General features: G+C 33.7%; 2 protein-coding genes across 5 annotated transcripts; one reads left to right on the top strand and one right to left on the bottom strand.

Moving 5' to 3' along the window:
• Positions 1-361: 361 nt before the first annotated feature.
• On the top strand, positions 362-11485 carry LOC149724955 (N-alpha-acetyltransferase 16, NatA auxiliary subunit-like). Its single transcript, XM_089891860.1, has 18 exons — positions 362-521; positions 1736-1820; positions 2588-2781; positions 3649-3717; positions 3915-4049; positions 4608-4749; positions 4912-5127; positions 5710-5889; positions 6355-6521; positions 6916-7068; positions 7743-7871; positions 8266-8415; positions 8709-8893; positions 9148-9229; positions 9584-9797; positions 10175-10318; positions 10510-10607; positions 10772-11485. Exons 1-18 carry the CDS (start codon positions 465-467, stop codon positions 11078-11080), a joined length of 2709 nt encoding a protein of 902 aa, XP_089747986.1. The 5' UTR covers positions 362-464; the 3' UTR covers positions 11081-11485.
• A 740-nt stretch (positions 11486-12225) lies between these two features.
• LOC149724954 (uncharacterized) lies at positions 12226-18414 on the bottom strand. 4 transcript variants are annotated; one of them, XM_089891872.1, is made up of 8 exons: positions 18226-18414; positions 17816-17987; positions 17333-17519; positions 16505-16621; positions 15758-15855; positions 14774-14999; positions 13824-13943; positions 12226-13542 (listed from the first exon to the last, which is right to left on the bottom strand). In XM_089891872.1, exons 2-8 carry the CDS (start codon positions 17984-17986, stop codon positions 12872-12874), a joined length of 1590 nt encoding a protein of 529 aa, XP_089747998.1. In that variant the 5' UTR covers position 17987; positions 18226-18414; the 3' UTR covers positions 12226-12871. The 4 variants fall into 4 exon arrangements, with proteins under 4 accessions (XP_089747998.1, XP_089747999.1, XP_089747997.1 ...); XM_089891873.1 differs by having other exon boundaries at positions 13824-13946; positions 14774-14984; XM_089891871.1 differs by having other exon boundaries at positions 13824-13946; positions 18211-18413.
• Between the last annotated feature and the right edge of the window lie 140 nt (positions 18415-18554).

Genomic DNA, 18554 nt, shown 5'->3' with positions numbered 1-18554 from the left:
GCCGAAAAGTCTCTCGACCCGACCGCTGAAGTTTCAATGGACGAATTGAGCAACACGCTTTTCAGTTCCTGTCCCGTTTGCTATAGTGTTGTGTACTTGAGTAAACAGATTACGCATGGACATAAGAAGCCTCTACAGGTATTTAATATAGAAAAACATGGATCATCAGGATCTATTGTATAAATTTTTAGTGCACGAGGCACCAATGAGCAAAGTATTTGTATAATATTGCGAATTGCAACTGCTTGATGTTCAGGCGTGCTGCATACTATAACATTGTAGGCTATATACACCAAATGTCACTATTATAGGGAATACAGCCATTTTACACTCGCTTGGTAACTTATACGCTGTTTAAAATATTAATAAGTTTTGTGATTTACAGTGTTGTACAAGATTTAGATTACGTTCTGGTCTCTGTAGCTTAAAAAGTCCATTGCACTTATACTAAAAGAACCCCAAATATGCCAACCAGTCAACCCTTACCACCTAAAGAGAAAACCCTGTTTAACAGGATACTGGTATGTTATGAGTTTATATAAATATATATTTACATAATATATATATATACCTTTTAGTTTTCTTAAAATACATTAAAGGGGCATCATACCAAAACACTAAAATTTGTTTATGTACAGAGATGCTCTAGTGCCTCACAAAGCATGAATTGCCATATAAATCATAAATGCATGGTGGACTGTGTTTATTTGGTGCTTGTAAGCGATTCAGAGCCAAAAATGCACCAATCGGTTGTTTTATGGTTTTTATAAGGTTAAGGATTGGTTATATTCATTATTGTTTCTAGTTTGGTTAAGTCAAGTTGAATATGTCATTCAGATTTTCAAAAACCTTTGTCATTAAGTTAAAAGAGCAATGCTTCAGTCATTTATTGTGCTTTGTAAAGGTTATGAACTTATAAAACTTTTTTTTTCAGTTTAATAAATGTTATTTGTAAGGAAGCTTATATTTAATAAAGAAAGGTTAATTAAAATGGTGAACTTCAACAGAAATGAAGCAAGAAGCATTAGACCAAAAACGTTTAAAATGCGTTATAGACTAAATACATAAGTTACATGATTAAGATTTGTAGCATTTTATTACCCTGTACTTGCTTTGTTAATTTGTGTATCTTTTAATTAAGATAAGTTGCTTTTGAAAACATTGTTTTTTATTGTTTATTTCCCCATAAATGTTTTTTTGCCCCAAAGTCAGGAAAACAAAAAAAAGAACAAAATTGAAAATAATCATAGAAATCCCACATTCTTTTTTTACACAATCCTTCAACTACAGTGGACATTGATGTTTAATAAATAACGTTCACATAAACTAAAAAAGTATTCTACAGGACCTGAATAGAAAACAAAAAAATGTGATCTTGTTTTTATTATCCCTCTTGACTAAATTAAACATTGTTGCAGCACTATACACACATTGTATTATTCAAATATTAAAACAAGTTTAACATAATAATAAGTAATAACTGTATAATGAAACGTAATAGGACCTACTCTAAATATGCCAAATAATTTGCTCATCAATGAGTGATAACAGTTGTCTTATGTAATTTACTTAAAGGTGTGACAAGATCTTAATTGATGCTTGAAGGTTGTTATAGCATTTAATGCAGTTTTACTATTACAGAACAACACATCAACCTTTAAAGGGTATTTTTATTCTATGCTTACATGTTTATTTCCTTATAATTTTATTCCATGTACATTTTTACCTTTTTCAGAAATGTTACGAGCAGAAGCAATACAAAAATGGTCTAAAGTTCGCCAAACAAATTTTGTCCAACCCCAAATTTGCAGAACATGGAGGTATGTCTATTGTTTTAACATTTCAATGTTATGTAATTTTGTTTTAAAATCTCAGTAACCAGTTTTTCACACTTGCGTTGCAGCAATTTATGTATTTAACTATGTTTCATAGACCTGGACCTAGGCCTTTAAACTAGTACAGCTGTTAAGCTCCACCAAATCAAACTATAAATATGGGCTATTATAAAGGTTGCCGTACGGGTTTAATTTGTTACCGTGATATCCTTGTTTAAACAATGATGTAAGCAGTTTCTTAATTACGACACGCAACATGTTTACAAAGGCTGTGTGTATGTGCAAATGATCTTGAAACGGATTTGATTCCTTTTAGTCAAAATACCAGCTAATTCAACATATACCAGTATAAATGCAAGCTGGTTTAACTTTTGACAAAAATTGCTCCAAACTTACAAATGCATTGATATTTTTTATTGATTCAATAAAAAAAAACCTTTTTCCCTAAATAAAAACTAATATCAGACAGAGTAAAGAGAAAAGACCACACAACTGATATTTAAGTAACATGTGGTCTCAGAGTAAGCTCACTTGACAATGGCAGTTAAATTTTCAGCACTGTTGATGACCTTTAAAATAAATTAAAAGAGCTGCTAACCTGGTATTAAAAGCTCTTGTTAAGGGCACTTTAAATTTATTTTATAACTATAGTTTTTATTCATCTCATTTTAAAAAAACAAATCTCGTTTTTTTTATTAGTTTTTAATTATCTCATTTTACTCTATCTCAAACAAAACGTGTTTTTTTTTCAGAAACTCTAGCCATGAAAGGTTTAACTTTAAACTGTACTGGCAAGAAAGAGGAAGCTTATGAACTGGTGAAACGTGGGTTAAAAAACGACCTTAAGTCCCATGTGTGTTGGCATGTCTACGGTCTGCTTCAGAGATCCGATAAAAAATATGACGAAGCCATAAAATGTTACCGTAATGCACTGCGCTGGGATAAGGTGGGTTAGTTTTTTATTTCATTTTACTTTAGTTTATGTCCTTACGCACTTTTGTTTCTATTAGAAGTTTAACTTGATAATAATTAAACATGAATGGCTTGTTTGTCTGCGAGGTGTAGCGACCACGCTTATTTTCTTCCAATTAAATGTAAATATGTTTTTAACTGTAAGCATGTTTTAACAACTGTTGTTTTGTTGCCATATCCTGTCTTTTTGTTTAAAACATATCTAAATCTCCGCTGCAGTACTAGACTGACATATTATAAAGTTTTCATATTATTATTACAGTTTTAGTTGTGTTATTAATTTTTTAGAGAAAGTGTTCACTTTTTACAAAAACTGTAATACCTTATAATTCAAACATTTTCTGCAGCTTTGTTTTTATGTAAATGGATGGTAATGATACAAATACTTAAACTGAACTAAATATAATATGTAAATTGGTACTAGTATGCAAAAGTAGTTAATTTACTTCTGGAATAATATTTGGTTAGATTGTCAGTTTGTCACCTGTGTTCCAAGATTGGAAGTATATATTGGCTTTTCAGATTTAAAGTGAAGTTTTACTCTGTGCTAGATGAAATACAGCTAGAGAGAAGTACTCCAATATGGAGTATATATATTATATATATACACTATATAGTTATGTAGAATTGCATAAATTTATCCTTAAAGATAAGGCTAATACTTCCAGGTGATGTTTAGTTACTTAAAATTGTTTTGAAAGAATTTTATCAAGTCATGATATTGTGTGTTGTCTTCCATTATTTTCTAACTTCCGCAAAGATTAGTTTAGGTTTAAAATATAATGCTTTTATTGTAATGAGTAGGATTTAATAAATAAATTATCGTTTTGGTTTTCTGCAGGAAAATCTCCATATCTTACGAGACTTATCAATGCTGCAAGTTCATATGAGAGACATAGAAGGTTACAGGGTGAGTTCAAGCAATTTTATCTTTTCGTTGCCTAATTTTAAATATTTTCTCCCAAAAAAATACACAAATGTGCTTTTTTTAACATATTATACAGTAATGCAGATATTTAGTCATATATGTCATGTCAATAAATAAATTTCAGTTAATTACACTAATAGTTCAATCAAATCGTTTAACAATGCTTTTCTACATTTTAGGAAACTAGGCACGCCCTGTTACAGCTGAAACCAGGGCAACGTGCTCCATGGATTGGTTACGCCATTGCTAATCATTTGCTCAAGGATTACACGGTTGCTTTTAAAGTTTTGGAGGAGTTTGGAAAAACTCAACAGGTAAAATATAAAATAAGTTTTTCACTCACTTCAAATGTGTTTTGTATAATACCTATTGCTGTTATTTTAAAATGACTATTATTTATTACTGCAGTCCAGTGGTTTTTAAAGGTTGTCAAAATTTTCAATTATACAGTAAAGAAAATTAACATTAAGTTACATATGTCACGTTATTGGGAAACTTTTAATGATTAAACAAAACACACATGTTATAAGATGATACATTCATTTATTCTCTAGTACTCTAGGCAAACTATTTAGAAACTATTGCTGTTTAAACCAAACTGGCAGAGTAGCATATTGGATATTGTGTGTTATGATATTCTGTAGACCCAAATCATTTGCCTTTCTATGTTATAGCGCCAGTGGGCAGTATTTGATGAATCGAGTGTTACATTGTCAAATGACATTGACTACGGCATTTTGATTATCATTATTCAATTTTTCATCATAACGATAAGGCCACATTTTGTGCTTTAGTGATGTCTTTAAGTTAAACTTGTTTTCTTCTTAATAAACGGTCAAAGACCACAACATTGTGTTTTTAATGTCTTCCAGGAAATGGTATATGAGCATAGTGAGTTGCTCTTATACCAGAACTACATTTTACAAGAAGCTGGCTTGTTTCAACAAGCTATAGAGCACTTGGAAACAAATAAAGAGAAAATTGTAGACAAGCTATCTTGGCTTGAATATAAAGGTAATCATACTGTAGCTGACTTTTGTACATTATGTTTAATTTTAGTGACAGGTAGGTTTTAGAATGTAGCTAAAAGGTTGTTCATATAAAATATTACGGACCTTTGGTAACCATCTTACTCAAGGTTACTACATTTGTGCATTAATGTTTTTTTCTTACCAGGCGATCTTTGTGTTAAACTCGAACGTTTAGAAGAAGCTGAGAAAATCTTTACCAGCTTAGTAAACAGGAATCCTGAAAACCACAGCTATTACCAGAAACTTGAATCTGTTATTAAGCCTTCAAATGAAGTGGAGAGACTACAGATATATGATGCTGTGTCGGCCATTTTTCCTAAAGCCGATTCACCAAAAAGTCTTCCTCTTACATTTTTAACGGGTAAGTATTGAAAAATATGTTTTTTGATGTACTATGTTTGTGCTGGCACAGTAGTTAGACAGGTGAATTATTACAGAAAATACAGGGTTCGATACTTGGCATCAGTGGCGCAGCCAGGGGGTTTAAGGGGTCGCGACCCCCTTTTAAACCCCCCCCCAAAAAAAAAAAATATATATATTTTTAAATAAATCCCCCACTTATTTTTTATTGATACAATGATACTGATATCTGTCTGCTTCCTAGGGCGAGACGCAAACAGTCTTTGCTTTAACCCAGTGATCAATAATGAGTTGTAGCCTCGTTGATTTTAGGGTAATGGGCTGACTCTGGCCTAAATCTGGCTCAGAATTTGGGACACTGTCCCGCAAATGCACTGCCACATTCGACAAATGCAAATGCAATGTATTTTGCACCAAAATGGATTCCTAACTTTAAAAAAATAAGGTAAAACGATGGTTTTTATTTTTGCAAGTGCTCTCGAAGAAAGTGCAAACACACTCAAAAACATTTAGTGGCCCAAATGCATTAAATAAAATTTGTTTTAAGCTTCTTAAATTAATTCCCATTTTTGGTCCCAAACAGGGCCCATGTTTCAAGAGCGAGTTGACAAAATCATGAGAGAGCAGTTAAAGCGGGGTGTACCACCACTATTTGTAAGCTTGAAACCATTATATAAGGAGCAAGAAAAAGTAAAATGCATTGGAGAGATAGCAGAGCAGTTTATTCGATCTTTGGAAGCAAATTCTAAATTCTCCCCTGATGGTATGTTACTAAGTTACTTAATGGATGTCTTCAATTTTTTTTTACGGTTTTGTTGTCATGGACAATTTTTTTGTTTAAAGCATATTTTTTTAATTAACATTTTTATTAAAAGCATACTTTTAAATTAACGTTAGTAATTAAAAGCACAAAAACTAGCTTTACCTACTGAATAGTTTTACTAGTCTGGCGCCGTGGCTCAGTGGTTTAGGTGCTTGTATTGTGACCGAACGATTTAGTGTTCGCTGCTCGACGCTGCTATTAGTGAGCCAAATCTTGCCTAAATTCCAGGTCCTTACCCATACAAAAAAAAAACAAAAAAAACTAGTTCTACTATATAGTTACAACATAAAACAAATTATTTTAATAAATTAAAAACTATTGTTTTTGCTCAAAACATCTAAACTGTCACTGCCCGCCCCTCTTTATGAACAAAATTTAAAAATCAAAATTTTTTTTTTATTCTAGATGAAGAAATAGAACCACCAACTACTTTGTTATGGGCGAGGTTTTTCTACGCACAACATCTCGATAAAATAAAGGAATACGAAAAAGCTTTACAATTAATCAATGAGTCATTGGAGCATACACCTACACTCATTGAACTTCATGTTTTGAAAGCTAAAGTTTTAAAAGTAATAATTGTTTCATACTTTTTACGATTTTAGTTTTAATAAGCAATTGATTTGTAGTTATTAATATAGTAGGGTTGGGTAAGAAGGGACACCTTTAGCACATAATATTCAAACATCCTCTTCATCTTTTAAACAATTAACAATGGTCCATGGGAGTCGTAAGGAATGCTCTTTGTTTACAACTTAATAGGACAAGAAAGTAGATTGAAATGGTGTCCTATCTTCCCCAACCCTACTATATCAGGCACTGTATAGCAACCTAAATCAGTATATATAGCCTAAAGTTGAATTCACAATGTTCCACCTATAATTAAAATCTGTTTTACCTAAAAAGTTGCCAAAAACCTTTACAACTACCCCTTGAGCAGCAGCACTTTAACCACCACCCTTGCAGCATCTGGGAGATACAGCAGGAGCCGTGGCCAGCATGGATGAGGCTCAATCGTTGGACACAGCAGACAGATTCATAAACTGCAAATGTGCTGCTTATATGATCCGGAATGATATGATATCTGATGCCGAGGAAACAGCTGCTAAGTTTACGAGAGTAAGTGCTTTTGTTGTTTAATCATTACTTTTGTCCCACTATATACATCGTATACATACATCATACATGGTAACTCGTAAGCTGGCGCGAGATGTATGACACCCGCATTAAAGGACTGTATAACACGTTTATATGTGTGAGGTTATTAAGCATTGTAATGTATGTGAGGGAGAAGAGAACCGTGAGGTCCTACACTCTGATAACAAGGCACGGCAATAGACCTGGGTGGTTAGAGTTAACCTGATAGGTTAGAGTTAACATGTCAGATGTTACCCCATCATTAGTAGGCCTATATGCTTTAATACAATTATGGATTAAGTATTCAATTCATGAACTAATAATATCTATTTTGGGCCTTGGTTTTTCTGTTAAAAGCACAGTGCAAAGTGCAACAGTAATATCAATGATCCATTATATGCTCTTTTTTCTTTGTGAATTAAATTAAGACACACCATGTGTGTGTTTTTAATAGAAAAAAAAAATTTTATTTTAACTCATCAGTGAGCATGAAGTGTATTTGTGTACATTGTACATTCATATATATCTGAATTTGTTTATAGTAAAAATAAAAAACATTTTGTCAGTCCTATAACTTGACATTGAGCATGAGACTTTTTCGTAGTCGTATGTTTGTACGAACAACACTTAAAATTAAACGAAACCCATCTTCACAGGAGAATGTAAGCATAGATGAATATTTAAAAGAGATGCAATGTATGTGGTATGAGGTGGCATGTGCAAGCGCACATTCAAGAGCAAACAGATATGGTGAAGCATTGAAGAAATGTCATGAAGTGGATAAGGTATGTGACCTATTTTTGAGACAACTTCACTTTTTCTTTCTATTTTTTCGTCTCATTTGGTAGTAAACAAATAACATTCAAAAAATTATCATAGACGGTTGTTAATTGTTTAAAACAGATCAGGATTTTTGGGTATTATGTGCTAAAGGTGTCCCTACTTTCCCACCCTACTATATATTATCTTTAGTGCTTATAGTTTTGCTTTGATAGACAGCCAACGTTTTAAATTTATTCATAACTGTAAATAAATAACAGGAAAAAATTAATATCTACATTGGTAATATCTTTTCAGGATTGCAACACAACGTTTGGTAGAATTTAATTTTTCTACCAGAACACCAATTTCAAGTATTTATTACTGTTTCAGTTTTAAAACTGTCAACGTTTTTTTCAGCATTTCACTGAAATAATTGAAGACCAGTTTGATTTCCACCAGTACTGTATGCGTAAAATGACTCTCCGGTCGTACGTCAAGATGCTTAAGCTGGAGGATTCTCTACGTTCGCATAGGTTTTATTTTCAAGCTGCAAAAACAGCAATAAAGGTATGCCTAAAGTTTCTACACTGCTTTGGATATGTTTTTCTAAAATGGGCCTGGTAATGCAAAAACGCATTTTGAAGCAGTTGTTTACAAAACTGTTCCTAAATTTTTTTTATGGTTGGTAAAAGTACTTACAGTTGTTTTTTTTTGAAAGAGTAAGAAATTATCTACCAGTAGAACAGTTGAAGGACATTACAGCATTTAAAAGGTTTTAACAAACTTGATTTAAAAACCATAAAGTATTTTTTAAGAAGAAGGTCTATATATCCATTCACTGTTATAAACCAATCATACAGGTATATATTCATCTCCACGATGAGCCTTACCAACCAGGAGATCGTATACAAGATGAAAAGGAATCCTCCATGTCGAATGCCGAGCTTAAAAAACTTCGGAACAAACAGAGAAGACAAGAAAGAAAAAAGGCAGCTGCTGAAGAGAGAAAAAAGAATGAACAGCATGATAAAAGTGGAAAGAAAAAGTAATTTTTGCTATATTTTAGATAACTTTCTAGATTATATGCACATTTGTTGGACTATTAAATTATTAACCTTTTTTTATCATTTTATGTACTGAAAGTGATTGATTTTTTTTATAAATTTCGGCAATATTTTTATAACTTAAATTTTATAGTTTAAAGTATCTGCGTTAGTGTTTAGCATTTAGTAACTTTTTATGTTTTTTTTACCATTCAAAACTGCGACGAGTGCAACCTAACATATATGTTTATCCTAGACAACAGGTGAAAAACAACAAAACTGAGGACGATGCTGAAGTTAAAAAAGAAGAAGAATTTGCTGCTGAAAAACTTGTATCTGTAAGTTAGTGTCTGTCTCATGCATAATACAAAAGTTTGATTTACCTTCATGCAGTCACACAGACAAAATATTATTAATATATGTCTAGGGCAGTGGTTTCTGTGCATGCATTATAGCCATCCTGCTATCTGTTTGGGCCTACGTGTCTTTGGGTAAAACACGTAACGGAAACTGCTTTAACGTAGTGGTTACTAAAATTTTTATTCTAAAATTATCACCTAAACAAAAAATCTTTTTAAAAATCGAAAAGGTTATATATATATATATACATTTAATTGTCAAGTAGCTTGACGTGTATGAAATAAAGCCCCCATGTTATAAACAAATGTCATTCATTCTGTAATTTTTGTCAGGTTTCCAACCCTCTAGAACAGGCGCAAAAATTTCTTGCACCGTTGGAGTTATACTGCTCGGGCAAATTTGAGACGCATTACTTAGCCTTTCAAATAGCTGAGCGGCGTGGCACGTTGCTTGTGATGCTGCGTGCTTTGTTACGAGCGCAAAAAGTTGCGAAAGAATCGGACATGCCAAATCTACACGCGTGTCGCGTACGCTTTGCAAAAAAAGGTAAGTGTGAATGTGTGATTAAACATTGATAAAAATAACTCTGTCCGTATACATTACAATATAATACAATACAAGCATGAAGCAAAATGCTAGGTTTTTGGTGATGTAACATAAAGTTATGGCCTATTTTTCAACTTCGACGCTACTACCATTGTGAGCGTTTGTGGCAGCTTCTTCAACCCGGTGCTTCCTAATGGGTCTAAATTGTCAGTAACACATTTCAAAAAAATTTACAAAGTTACATTTGCGTGGGGCCTCAAAAGTGGGCACAAGGTATATGAAACAACACATGTGTTATAATGAAGAATTTTTTGGCCTTTGTCACCCACCTTGCTAAGTTTATAAGTTACAACCCTTCTTTCTTTCTACACCCTCAGTTCGTGATGCAAAGGACCTACCAACAGCTGCCTCAGAAGTCATATCTCTCCACATGAAGATCATAGGATGTGACATTGATGTGGAAACACTAAACGAACAGTTCATTGCGGCTAACCCGAACTCACTGACCCACATATTCGCAGGTCAGTTAAGTTGTTGTTCTTGTTACCACTGCTGTATTATTTGTCCATTTTTGTTGATTATTTTGTTTTTTTTCTGTGAAATTTGTGCTGTTTTTCTGCATACTGTCTGTTTTTCTTGTTGCATTTTTAAAGTTCATTGTAAACTTAGCCTTTATAAAAATAAAAATCTGCTACAATGCATGTTATTACAGGAGCAAGCTCACTCTACCATTTGAATTCTTCAAGGAAAGATGAAGCATTGAAAATGATCTTAAATATCAACAACAACATGCAGAACGTATCGCTAAAGGTTACCACTGTCTGAATAATTTAATTTGTTAGATTTACACTTTTGTTTTAGGGCTTTTATCGTGATTCTATTAATCCAGTATTACCCACTCTTTAAGTATAGGGCATGCTTTTTAAACAGCAGTTATTTGGAAAACTGTATGTATTTCGATTCTATTTCCACAGGTTTGTGAAATGGTTCTCCGAAGTTTACAAGGCAAACTAGACTTCGGGGCTGTGGAGTCCGACATTGTGGCAGAATTCCGCGAAAAGTGTCATGCTATTTTCCCGCGAGCGTGTTTTTTTCTCTCGCCCCAACTAGCCGCTGAACAGAACGGCAAAGTTAATGGGCACCCGGCTGTTAATGGTTTAGATAGCAATCCTGAAAGTGGGGATTTGAAACCTGAACATAAACAGGTGAACAACAATTCTAACAAGCTTTGTGGGATTGAAACATCGGCCAGGGCAGAAGATCACTGCTTACAAGTTGTGTGATTGGCGCTATATCCAACGGCATTGTTTCTTGTGTGAATTCGCAGTTTCGGCTCTGGGTACGCGACCGAATCCACTGTCCATTATTTATGCGTGTGTCGGGCAGTTTATTGTCGCTGGGTCTTTGACATTGGCTTGTACCCTTTTGGTTAATGTACTGGGTCATTATCAATTCTCTTAGCTGCGTTCTATACAAGTGCATGGTTTTTTGGTTCCCGCTTATGCATGTCGGTTTGCACACACATGATAGCAGAATCAAACCCGGTATTCCTCTTTTTGGGAAACCAAACTGCGTTTTTTTACCACAAGTAGCGACCGCGTTTTACCCTCTATGATATTTTGCGTTTAAATCAAAAAACTGCGAACGTTGCAAGTTAAGACGTTTCAATTACAAGTTCACCAATTTGAGTACAGAAACCATTAATTATAAATTTAAATACAAGCCAACAGTGTCTGTGATGGGGTGTAATTAGATTCTCCAACCCAGTGGTCACTAATGAGCTGTCGAAATTCTCAGTCATACATAAAAATGCAAAGAAAATAATCACCCATGAAGTTTAATTCGTGATAACTTATAAGCTAGGACCAGGTGTATGATACAGAATACGTGTGTTATTATGACTGTCTTCTCATTTGTATGGTTCATAGTAAATTTGAATAATGCTATCAGATCATCGTGTTTGTTTCTGCCACAGGTAATTCTCTGATCTTCACAGCCAACTCGGTTGTGCTGTGACTTTCCTTGTAAACTGAATTTTGTAAATACTGCGCCGTGCATCAGTTTGTATACAGACTTACAGCATCATATTATGCAGCACCACCAAGGCATACCTGTGTTTTAGCGGTTTCCTGTAATTTTGCAAAAATACGTCTGTAATTTTGCAAAAATATTCTCTTTGGATAAACAATTTTATTTTAGAACCTACACAAAAAAAACGTTATATCTAACCAAACTAGACAAACCTTGCCTCATAGACAACAGGAAAGAGATTGTAGTATTAAGTTACGTGTGTCCACAACAACAACAATGTAACAAAGTCTAAAACAGTGCAAACATTAGATTTGTAGTGTTTGTTAGTCAAACAAAACATAAGTTTAAATAAGCCACATTAAAAAATCCTTAAAGCCTAATTCAAAGTACAATCCTATCAATTTGCACCTTTTAATATTTTTCTAATGGATATATAGCATTGTAACTTTAAACAAGACATTAAAGGGCCCACATCTTAGCATCCACAAACTACTACTGTATTTTCAGGATATATTTGTGAATTGGTGTGAGAATGTGTGGTGTATTGTTTCTTTCACTGAACCTATTGTTAAAATTATAATGGCAAGGATCAATACAAAGCCTCTCTCTCAGTAAATTTAAGGACAAAAGTTTCTTACAGGTCATCTGTTCACAAATTAAAATAACTTTTAATGGACTACAGGGCAGTGCAAACAGATAAATCACTGTACTATTAATGATAATTACATTGAGACTTGAATACCTAAAGTGTATATGTTCTTAGAAATTGTACATGCAAACAGAATGAACACATTCAACACACTAAGAAAATAAAAATCTAATGAATTAAATATACTCAATGGACATTTATCTTCATTTAAAAATGAAACTACTTTAAATTATTTTACATATGGTGGCACTTGAATGTCAAGGAAAGTTCTTAAAAAGTAACTATGTAAGATTTCACATCTAATAAACAAAGGAACTTTTTTTTGTACAAAGGTGTATCATGAAGTCTGTACTAAAACAATTGAAGTTTTTTGAAGTTAAAAACCAAAGCGGTACTATGGTGTAAAATTGCTGTCTGGGTCAACTGCCCATTGGTCCAGCATTCTAATAATCACATCCAATGAAGATTCATTGCTAGCAAGCACTGATGGGTTGTCATTATCTGAAAATTGTTTAATTAAAATATCAGCGCATGCTGATTGAATGGTGAGACTAACAAGGCCAACAGATCTTATAGATGAAGGTTTGGTTCCGATCACCAATTTCACTGAACCCTCGTTTGGAGAAATTGTATTTGAACCCCGTTGTTGTTCCAGTAATGACCGGACCCACTTTGCATGGGATAAAACCTCTATAGCCACTTTCCGCTCTAGTTTTACTGAATGGCCGCCTTGATTTGATTGATCAAAGTAAAATATCTGACTTTGGCAAAGACGTTTTGCCGTAAGTCCATTTTGCTGAGCTTGTAACACTATCCCAAGATCAGTGGACTTTAAGATGCTATCTATGTTGGCCGAGTTTGAAGAAAGCATTTGCTGTTCAGGAAATTCCCAAGTCTGCAAATCTACCAGTTCCCTTTCACCCGATCTAAAAGCTTCAACAACGTTTTTCTGCAGCAAAGGACTCCCAAACATGAATCGAACACCTTTGGCTAATGACAGCTTTTCTGACTTTACCACCATCCCATTATACTTGAGTGTCACCTTGTACATGAGCATGTCTTCACCTGAAATAATATAAACTGTAACATGATAACGCATTGCAAGTTAAATACTGTGCCAATTGAGTAGACGAATTGAAAATTCCGCATAAAGTTTATTGTGAATCCACATAGTCAGTAAAACATCACTTAAAATAAAAACTCATTACTAAAAATAACAACATTATCTTCATTACATGAAAGTGAAACATAAAATAAAAACAGAGTCAAATTAAGTAGAGAAAGCATGTTAGTGACACAAATACACGTAACAAATTGGATCTAAGTGTTTTGCAAAACATCATTACGAGATAAGTTAAATCCTTGCAGGAAAGTTTCAAATGTTGGTAATGATTGGGCTATTTCTTCTGCTGAATGGACACTTCTAATAAAAGATGGTGGCTGCTCATACAATTGATCAACAGGTGCTGCTGTTGACACAAGATAAAGAAATTAATGTGGAAATTTTGATAAATGCTGGTAAAATTACATTAGAGTACGCCAACAAAAATAGTTATATCGATATAGACGAAACCGCCTATGGTCTTCCAAGTTATTTTCAACACCAAATATTCCCTGCATGCTCTTTTTTCTGACAGATTTGGAAATACTAATAAAGAATAAAATGTTTAAAATTGCTGTTGTAACAATTAAGTGTGTCGCTTAGAGTGACATCATTACACACTCCTAATTCTCCCTGAATGAGCAATATCAACATATGGTCATCTTGGGCCAATGACAAGCTTGGCTACATAATACTATGTTGAGAACCGGTATAACAGAAAAAGGGATTAAAATAAGCAACCCATTCTAAAATGTTTGGTTTCTAGTTATAAAGCAATTAGACATACGGCAGAATTGTCAACCAACTAGCTCCAATATATAAAGTCCGATAACAGAGTCATTCATTCTAATTAACAATCATATTTCTTCAGCGGGAGCTATAAATTTAAGTCATGCCGTAGCATGGTTGGTTAGCGCACCTGCCTCTAACCCAGAGGTAATGGGTTCAAGGCTCTTCGCTGCTACTATTACTGTAGGCGTATGTGTTACTGGGCAAGACACTTAATGGCAATTGCCCCAACGCAGTGGTTACTAATAGGTTGTCCAAATTAACAGGTACACATAAAATAAATGAAAAAAACTAAAAAATAATCACCTACAAAGTAACATACTTGGTAACACAGTCATTTTCCAGCCACGCGAGGATAAAGTAATTTACATTCATTCATGCCTACTTAACTACGTATAAAGTTACCTTCAGGGCTGGCCAGTATGACGTGTTCTGGTGAAAGGATGTTACTGAAATTCTGGAAACTTATCTGTTCACTAACATTCTGTTGTATTACGCTTCTGTTTGTTGGAAAGTTATTTAACAATGTTAAATTTGTGGAGCAGCTTTCACTTGGCATGGATATTGTTTGGTGGAATTGATTGATGCTTTCACTAAAGATGCTTCCACTTTCATACTGGTCAGCATGATCCTATAATAATAATAATAACTGATCCTATAATAATAACCGGCGCCGTGGCATAGTGGTTAGCGCGCCTGCCTGTAACCCAGAGGTAATGGGTTCAAGGCTCGTCGCTGCTACCATTGTGGGCGTATGTGTCCTTGGGCAAGACACTTAACGGCAATTGCTCCAACCCATGGGTCACTAATGGGTTGTCCAAATTATCAGCCATACATAAAAAAAATAAAAAATCCCAAAAAAATAATCACCCACAAAGTAACATACATGGTAACTCGTAAGCTGGCACGAGGTGTTAAACCCGTGTTATAACGACTGTCGTTTTCCGGCCACGCGAGGATAAAGTAAGTTACATTCATTCATTACAACTCTAAAAATTGTTATCACTACTGTAGCGTGTAAGAATGGAATAAAATTAAAATTAATTCAAACTTCATTTGTCGTTTTGATTACGGTAGCAAAGATTTAGAAATATTTTAAACGAAAAGATGATATATAGCGACAAAACAATAGTTGTTAAAACCTGATTATAGTTAAATATTCTACATGAAGGTTAAAGGAATTTAAATTTTTTCATAATTTGCAACAAAACATTCCAGTCGAAAACTTAATTTTATAAATATTTAAACGTAGTCTTAATTTTTGTACTTTCTGATGCTTAAAAATTTTATGATGCTTAAAAATTGGTGGCTGAACAGTTAACAGTATTTATACTGAACGTAACAGATAGTATGAATAAAATGTAGTTTCCTTATAATTAAAATTGGTACCATTTGTGAAGATGACATGGAATTGCTTAATTGCTGCTCAATATCAGAATTTATTTTTTGCTCCAATTCTTGTTTGTACTCAGATTTTACAGAAACGCCTAAAGTAGGAAATTAAGCATGAGAAAATAAATAATAATGTTTGGTGTACCAGAGCTGTAAACTAAAATTTTTCATATATTTGAAATATGCTTTGGAAGTTTGAACAAATAGTAAATTAATAATATATAAAAAACCTTTACAGTTTTGTAAATAGTAAATTTCAATTAATTCAATGGTAAATTAATCATTACCAGTCCGGTATAGTACATATTACAATCACAATAATTGTATGGTTAAAAGTTGCATCATATATGGTGTAAAATATAAAGGAATTATTAACTGTTGGAGCTAGGGTGAACTCCAACCTGGCTGTCATTTTAGCTGTAACTAACAAGCGACTGAAGCGCTAATATCCCAATCAATGGTCTGTTACTGTTATACAAACAGAATATGTACGATTGTATTGACAGAACAAGAGCCACAACTTTTTGCCTGAATTGACAATTATTGAGACAGAGATTAAAAAAGGGTCACTGGAATAAAAGAATGAACACATTAAGAGTCTGGACTAAACAAAAACATATAACAGAACAGGAATAAACAAAACTGCAACTCAATATACAGTTAATGTGTCATCCGCCCACACACAAAGAGCAAAGTGACGTCATAGACTACCGGTAGGAATTAAAGTAAACAACATCAACTTACCACTTCCACCAGGCCACCCTGATGTATCGGGTGTATAACTTCTTTTGTGTTGCTTAGCCGGTGGTTTATTACTTCCAGACGATCCAGCGGTTGAGCGCTTTCTTTGTGCTCTTTTTTCTACAAAAAAATGAGGAAACAACTTCAGCACTGGAAATGAATATACATTACCAAATTTTTGACAACAATACTCAGTATTTTTACCCAACATATTAATTTATAAATAGTTAACACAGTTTTGTTGATTCTGTTGTGGGAAATATACGGGTAAGAAAATTTTGGCAAAAATACAATTGTACAAAATTAGTAATAAATACATAGTTGGATAACAATATTGTTTAAATATGTTAGGCAGTACTGGCAGTAGGCTATGCAAAAAAAGTAAAATTTAATTTCAAAAATTGGCCTGCAAAGCTTCACTGTTTCGCTTAATGTTAGATTCAAAACACAAGGTTGAAAGGCACTGCTTTAAATCATTGTGTCTAATATTGAATATTTACAGTTGAATGAACGAATGAATGCAGCTTCATTTATCCTGGCGTGGCCGGGAAACAACAGTCGTTAAAAACAACAGTCGTTAGAGAAACAACAGTCGTTAGAGTGTTCTGTTTCATACACCTCATGCCAGCTTACGAGTTACCATGAATGTTACTTAGTAAGTAATTTTTTTTTTGTGTGGCTGATAATTTGGACAACCCATTAGTGACCACTGGGTTGGAGCAATTGCAGTTAAGTGTCTTGCCCAAGGACACATACGCCCACAATGGTAGCAGCGAATCGGCTTAAACTCATTACCTAGTTAGCAAGCTGTGTGATACTTATTGAGTTTACCTGTAACTTCTGATTTATCAAGTAATCGGTATATTTTATAATTCCCAGTCTGTTGATCCGACACATTTCTTTCCTTTATTTCTTCAAAATCATCAGATTTGTTCAAAGCGCAACGAAAATTACCTTTTAGCTTTTTAAAGTCAAAAGGATCTCCCAGATTCGTGCTGCCTCTGTGTTTTGCCCACGCCTGTAATTAGGTTATCGTAATAAACAACAAAAATGCGTGTTGTTAAAACTTTAAAGCATAATCTTTATTCTGACTAGGAAAGTTAGAAGATTATTGCATATAATGACAATGTCAATTCATTCTCTTTATGTAAACCTGTTTACATAGTGTTCACATTTTTGTTTAAAACAAAGTCAATATTTGTCAATAAACATATCACTGCAATTAAGGCGGTACTAATATCATGAATGATTTCAAAATTTTATAAAAAAAACAGAAAGCACACACTCAATATAATTGTTCGTATTAATATTTACTTTGAATATTTCGCAATGCTTTTCCCAGTTTGGGTATTTCTTTTGGGTCCATGGTATCTTGAACGTTTTTTCTCTCCTGTTCACCCACTCTAGCCCGTCAAATGCACTTTCCTCAATCTTTTTGACAAGCCAGTGTCGTAAGGGCAGTTTATACTCATTGTCATCTGTCATTCTAAAGAACAAACAAAGAAATATATATAAATATATATGTATAAACCAATATTTTAACAAATAGACAAAGTTAAGGGACAAGTTTAGTTTAGCATACCATGCGTGTGTAAAACACTCCATACGTTAAACCAGAACCATTGCTTGGTTAATGTGATTCAGTTGTATCTTACTAATTTGCATGTACAACTTTACATTAAGTAATGATATAACAAACATTCTTTCACCTGACGCATTCATACCTGTAAACAGTAGTTGTTTTTAATGCTAAACTATCAGTGTTTGTAGTCACCCTTAAATTGCTTCAGCTTCAATGCTAATCAGCTTCACAGCAGGAACAAACATATTACGACTCTGGCAACACCATATATACATTAATAAATAAAAGCAAAACTCGTATCAGCCCTGTGGGGAATCCCCAAAGGAGAAAGCAAACTCCTCTGCTCTGCGCAGCCTTTTTTCTTTTGTTTCGGGCGATTTATTCTATTACGTTGCTAAAACTAAATAGGGAACATTTGTAACCATTATAAAACAAAATGGTTTCAACTAAGTTTGCTAGTTATGATTTTCC

Source organism: Ciona robusta, chromosome 14, assembly GCF_009617815.1.
Source record: "Ciona robusta chromosome 14, ASM961781v2".
NCBI classification, from domain to species: domain Eukaryota; kingdom Metazoa; phylum Chordata; class Ascidiacea; order Phlebobranchia; family Cionidae; genus Ciona; species Ciona robusta.
The sequence above is the reverse complement of the archived record's forward strand: the minus strand, read 5'-3'. Positions and strand labels throughout refer to the sequence as shown.